Source organism: Cetorhinus maximus, chromosome 20 (assembly GCF_964194155.1).
Source record: "Cetorhinus maximus chromosome 20, sCetMax3.hap1.1, whole genome shotgun sequence".
Classification (NCBI taxonomy): Eukaryota; Metazoa; Chordata; class Chondrichthyes; order Lamniformes; family Cetorhinidae; genus Cetorhinus; species Cetorhinus maximus.
Window position 1 is genome coordinate 5,901,543 of NC_135898.1, and position 6,000 is coordinate 5,907,542.

The 6,000-nt window shown below is 46.4% G+C and overlaps 1 protein-coding gene across 1 annotated transcript; it reads left to right on the plus strand.

Moving 5' to 3' along the window:
- The first annotated feature begins 503 nt into the window (after nt 1–503).
- On the plus strand, nt 504–5,595 carry snrpg (small nuclear ribonucleoprotein polypeptide G). The gene is made up of 4 exons (XM_078565405.1): nt 504–646; nt 1,533–1,555; nt 4,287–4,411; nt 5,333–5,595. The coding sequence occupies exons 1-4, from the start codon at nt 615–617 to the stop codon at nt 5,381–5,383; spliced, it is 231 nt and encodes a 76-aa protein (XP_078421531.1). The 5' UTR covers nt 504–614; the 3' UTR covers nt 5,384–5,595.
- Nucleotides 5,596–6,000: the final 405 nt, after the last annotated feature.

A 6,000-nucleotide genomic window follows, 5' to 3' on the forward strand; every position in this document is an offset into this window, starting at 1 on the left:
CAGCATGGACTCGATGGACCGAATGGCCTCATTGTGTGCTGCAATGGCTGCATGGGAGATGTGACAGGGTGATACCTAAATACAAGTCTTTCTCACCTCCTGAAGTGCCATCAAAGGATTATTTGCATGTGGAAAGGGTTGGGGTAATGTTAAGAGCTGGTGATGGGGAGGTGGGGGAGCATGTTGGGGTTGCAGCAGCATTGCAAATATATTGCAAACCGCAGCATTGCAAACCACAGCATTGCAAAGAAATTGCAAACTTATTGCAAACCACAGCATTGCAAAGATATTGCAAGCTTATTGCAAACCACAGCATTGCAAAGATATTGCAAACTTATTGCAAACCGCAGCATTGCAAAGATATCGCAAACTGTTTGCAAACTGCTCCACTGCAGACTGTCCCTCCAGCGCTCCGGACAGAGGCGGCTGAGCCCAGCTGCTGGTGCGCACGCGCGGCCGCGGGCGAGGGGGGCGGGGTCTGGGCGTTGATGACGCGCGCAGTCTGCGCCGCGGCTCGGCAGTGAGATCATAGGGAGCGCGACGCGGGGTAGCGGCGGGAGCTGAGAGAGAAAGAAAACTCCAGAGAGAAATAAAAAGCAACCCCGCCGACAAGTATGAGCAAAGCCCACCCGCCCGAGCTCAAGAAGTGAGTGTGAGGAACCCGGAGGAGGAGAGGGGGAGGGAAGAGGCCGAAACTTTAGCCCCAGGCTTCCCTGGCGGGACTAGGCCTCAGCCTGGGCCTCGAGTTTGGAGGGCGAGAGCGTGGCCGCTGGCCCTGGGCCTCCCCCGCCCCCCGGGGCCTCGAGGTGTGGGGGAGGCCGGGCGCGGGAACCCCCCCCCCCCCCCCCCGCCCCCCATTCCCTTCAGTAACACCCGAGCCCGGGCTGCTGAAAGGAGGTCACGGCCATTCAGCCCATCGCCTCCCCTGCTCACCCTCCCCACATGGCGATGAGCTGCGGGCGCAACCCTCAGGCTGCACCTGCCCCCCGCTCCCCCCCCCCCCCCCAATTCCTGCATCATCCCGGCTCCAGACCCGGCTCGAAGCCGCCGTGACTCAATTCTGCTGAACTGAAACCCGGGGGGGGTCGTGGGGACCCTTCGAATGAGCATTTCTCTCGGTTAGAATGGTGGTGGTGGTGATGACCAGCAGCAGATCCAGATCCAGCCACACACTTTTAATCCAACCCTCTGTTAACGACCTTAGATGTAATGATCTCTTTAGATCCCCCCCCTGAAGTTTTTATCAGAGACGTTGTGGCTTTTTTGTGATGCCAGGGTGTCTTTTTTAAGTTCCGATGTATTCATATTGCTGAAAAAAGACTCTCTATCTGAGCCGTCACCCATTGTTCCCTTTCCAATTTGGTATTCCTGTGAATTGTCCTGATGGATGCAAGACGAAAAGCTTGGACAATGCATGTCTTTTTTCAGCAAGACTCAAGTTCTGTGCTTCCAAACGGTTATCAGTATTCGTATGTTGTACTCATTCACTGTTTTTGAACATCTCTTTAATAGCTTTTTCTTTACTTACTTAGGTTCATGGACAAGAAACTGTCACGTGAGTTCCACATTTCCATTTCACACAAGGAGTAATAATGACCTGGTTTGGGAATAAGGGTTAGAATATTCAAAACTGGAACTGTACCAAGTAACTCCACCTGAATGGGTTTCACTCTCAGTGTGGAGACTGTCAAGGCTGGGCAAGCCCTAACTTAAGATGTGTGATCGTGCACACTACAGCTTCACAAAGAGTGAAACTTCCCAGGTCTAGCAAAAGGGAATTTCAAAGTGTTAAACCTGTTAGTGCAGTTTTTGTAAGGAATGCATGTGGTGGGGTGGTGCATTTCACAGAAGCAGCCAGTTCAAATCTTGCAAAGCATTTTAAGCAACGAGTCATCCAGTGAAATGTGCCAATATCCCAGTAACCATGAAAACAAACTTGATCAAGTTCTGACCTGCTGTCGACGAGATTCATTGGTCTTCAATAAATTTCATCTGATGGGGTTGGTCAACAACTACATGAAGAAAAAAGCAAAATACTGCGGATGCTGGAAATCTAGAACAAAAACAAAAATACCTGGAAAAACTCAGCAGGTCTGACAGCATCTGCGGAGAGGGATACAGTTGACGTTTCGAGTCCGTATGACACTTCATCAGAACTAAGACATAGAAATAAAATGAAATATAAGCTGGTAGAAGGGGGAGAGCTCGATAGGGGGCCAGTGATAGGTGGAGGCCAAGAAGAGACTGCTAAAGATGTCATAGGCAAAAGGACAAAGGGGTGTTGACGGTGGTGATATTATCTAAAGGATGAGCAAATGGGGACATTAAGAGAAGCAAGCTAGTGGCAAATGGCCCTAGTGCGGGTGGGGTGGGGGGAAGGGATCGAAATGGGCTAAAAGGTGGAAATGAAACAATAGATCGAAATAAATTTAAAAATAAGAGGGAAAAGAAAAAATATATAGCTGTAAAAAAAAAAATGATAAATTATTGGAAAAAGGGGGTGGGGATGGAGGAGAGAGTTCATGATCTGAAATTGTTGAACTCAATATTCAGTCCAGAAGGCTGTAAAGTATCTAGTCGGAAGATGAGGTGCTGTTCCTCCAGTTTGCGTTGAGCTTCACTGGAACAATGCAGCAGGCCAAGGACGGACATGTGGGCATGAGAGCAGGTGGAGTGTTGAAATGACAAGCGACAGGGAGGTCTGGGTCATGCTTGCGGACAGACCGAAGGTGTTCCACAAAGCGGTCACCCAGTCTGCGTTTGGTGTCTCCAATGTAGAGGAAACCGCATTGGGAGCAGCGAATGCAGTAGACTAAATTGAGGGAAGTGCAAGTGAATTGCTGCTTCACTTGAAAGGAGTGTTTGGGCCCTTGGATGGTGAGGAGGAGGGAAGTAAAGGGGCAGGTGTTGCACCTTCTACGGTTACATGGGAAGGTGCTGCAAGCATGACCCAGACCTCCCTGTCGCTTGCCGTTTTAACAATCCACCCTGCTCTCATGCCCACATGTCCGTCTTTGGCCTGTTGCATTGTTCCAGTGAAGCTCAACGCAAACTGGAGGAACAGCACCGCATCTTCCATCTAGGCACTTTACAACCTTCCGGACTTAACATTGATTTCAACAATTTCAGATCATGAACTCTCTCCTCCATCCCCACCCCCTTTCCGATCCCCCTTTTCCCAATAATTTATCATTTTTTTACAACTATATATTTTTTTCTTTTCCCTCCTATTTTTAAATTTATTTCGATCTATTGTTTAATCTCCGCCTTTTAGCCTATTTCGATCCCTTCCCCCCAACCCCCCCCCCCCACTAGGGCTATCTGCCACTAGCTTGCTTCTCTTAATGTCCCCATTAGCACCTCCTTTAGATAATATCACCACCATTAACACCCCTTTGTCCTTTTGTCTTTAACATCTTCGGCAGTCTCTTCTTGGCCTCCACATATCACTGGCCCCCTATCGAGCTCTCCTGTCCCACCCCCCTCTACCAGCTTATATTTCATCTCATTTCTATATGTCTTAGTCCTGATGAAGAGTCATATGGACTCGAAACGTTAACTGTATCCCTCTCCACATGCTGTCAGACCTGCTGAATTTTTCCAGGTATTATTGTTTTTGAACTACATGAAGAATATGTCAGCTTGAATGGACCCTCGTTTTATTCAATTAACCAGAGTAAATATCAACATTATCCTCTTATGCCTTGTCTTGGAACTTGTACCATCCCTGTATGAAGTTACATGGTTCATGATAAACCTGTTATTCACAGCAGTTGACTGTAGTGTTGCATGTTTTGAGACTGGATTTAAAACACATTCCAGAGGCTGCATTCAGCAGCTGTGTGTTTGTTGCTGGCCTTCCGTAAGGTTGGCAATGAGAGTATGGTTTCTGACCAGTTAGAAACTGAAATTGCCTCGTTTTTATTTTCTACAATTCAGGCTGCAACAAAAGCTGCAAAAATCTTTGTTTGGGAAGTGCTTCTGTTCAATGTTATGTCTGCCCTTGACCACAAATTGAAGGTTGTGGAGAAGTGTGCTAACGTCATAAATGTTAACAAATTGTTCATTCAGTTCCTGAAGCAGAGTTGGGTGAACACTGAGTTGGAAGGACAGCTCTGTTCGTGAACTGCAGCATGTGGAACTGGGTGAGTTGTTAGTGGGACCCTGCCTGGACATGAATTCTGTAGAGAGATGTCAGGGCAGCACAGCTTGGAGAGAGAATAGGGGATTCTGTTGATAAGAAACATCTTGGTGTCGATCTCATGAGGCTTTGTTTTCTCATTCAGTCAAACTGAATGGCGGCAGACATGTGCAAGGAATTCTGCGTGGATTTGACCCCTTCATGAATCTTGTCGTGGACGAATCTGTCGAGATGGCACCTGGGGGCCAGCAAAATAACATTGGCATGGTGGTAAGTAACCGGAAGGTCTGACTCAAATAACTCCATTGCTCCCATTCAAGAGTTCTCAGCCAGTTACAATGCATGGAATACTTCCACACACATTTCCTTGGGAAGGGGCACTGCTGCAATTGAGCCACCAAGGAGGAGACCCCATGGGCAATCTGAGTGTCAGGCTATCCCTCAGTGGAAACCATCTGAATGCCCAGTAACAGAGTGTACCACTCGTTATCTTGAACTTGCAATATGAAGTTTATGAAGGAAAATTTGGAACCATCTTTACAATATCCTCCTTTTTTAAACTCCATGTCCATTATATATTTCAGTATTTCTTGATGTACAATTTTACCTCAGCAAGAGCTTTGTATCTTTCTGCACTTCGGAACTCTGGTGATGCTGCTGGAATAGAGAGCCATGTTCATTGTCGCTTTATTAATTCCAATATGGCATCTGCTTTGGGAGCTGATCCAAGTCCCTTCAACTCCAGAAAACAATCTCTGGCAGTATATGCACCACAAGACTTTTAATGGGTTCTAAATCACCATCGGCTGTTTCTTTTCTACCTCCCTCTGCTTCCATGGATCATTGTCACTGTTTATCCATCTCCTGTGGTCAAATGACAAGCCTGTTCATTGGTAATAGCCAACTCCTTCAGAACTCCTGTCACTCAGTTCCAGGAAGGAAGATGGCAGACCCAGGAGATCAATATGTCTTCCTGAGTGGCGATAGGAATGTAACCCACACCTCTCCAATTTGACTTGTCCTTGTCTCGGTGAGATACCATCCTAATCCAAGCAGGAAGGTCCTCCTGTGGTGCTGTGAACGTAATCTTGTGATTTACCTTGCTGACACCGATGAGCAGAAGTCTGGTCTTATGGTCTCATTGCACATTCCAAAACTAAAATGTACTTTTTTTTTTTCTCAATCCGTCAGGTTATCAGAGGGAATAGCATTATCATGCTGGAAGCCTTAGAGCGAGTATAGTGAAGACTGCTGTATTCCTGAAAACATGGGAACGAATGTTGCAGAGGCACCACAGCCATCATTTTGAGCCCTCGAATTTTTTGTCCTTAGTTTTTCTGGTAGAATATTGCATTTGATTGAATCATTTGAGACGTAAGCTGGTCATTTTTGTGAATACTTTATTATTTGTAATTGTGGGACCTAAAGGACATTAAATATGTTTTTGTATGAAATGCCTTTGTATCCCTCCTTTTGTATCAATTCATTGTAGGTGAACACCAACTGGCCTGTAAGTTACCAGTAATACAATCTGCTTTAGCTTCGGAAACAGGAAATAATCATTGTCCTTTCCATGAATTTGAGATAAATCTATTCGGTATAAGTGCATTGATGCACCTGTCTGTCTTATTTCCTACTTCTAAAGCTGTAACAGAAAATGCAGGCTGTACAAGACCAGCCATATCCTTCATGTTTCTGAAGATGCTGTTGGACATTCTTGGATAAGTGGCTTACTGCTTGAAATACAGTTTGTAACATCTTCAACATGGCTGCCAGAAGAAAATCAGGGTCTCGAGGCTGTGTTTGGTAGTTTTCTGCTCGCATCCCTCTGGAAAGCCTGGGCCTTGAGATTGGGAGGC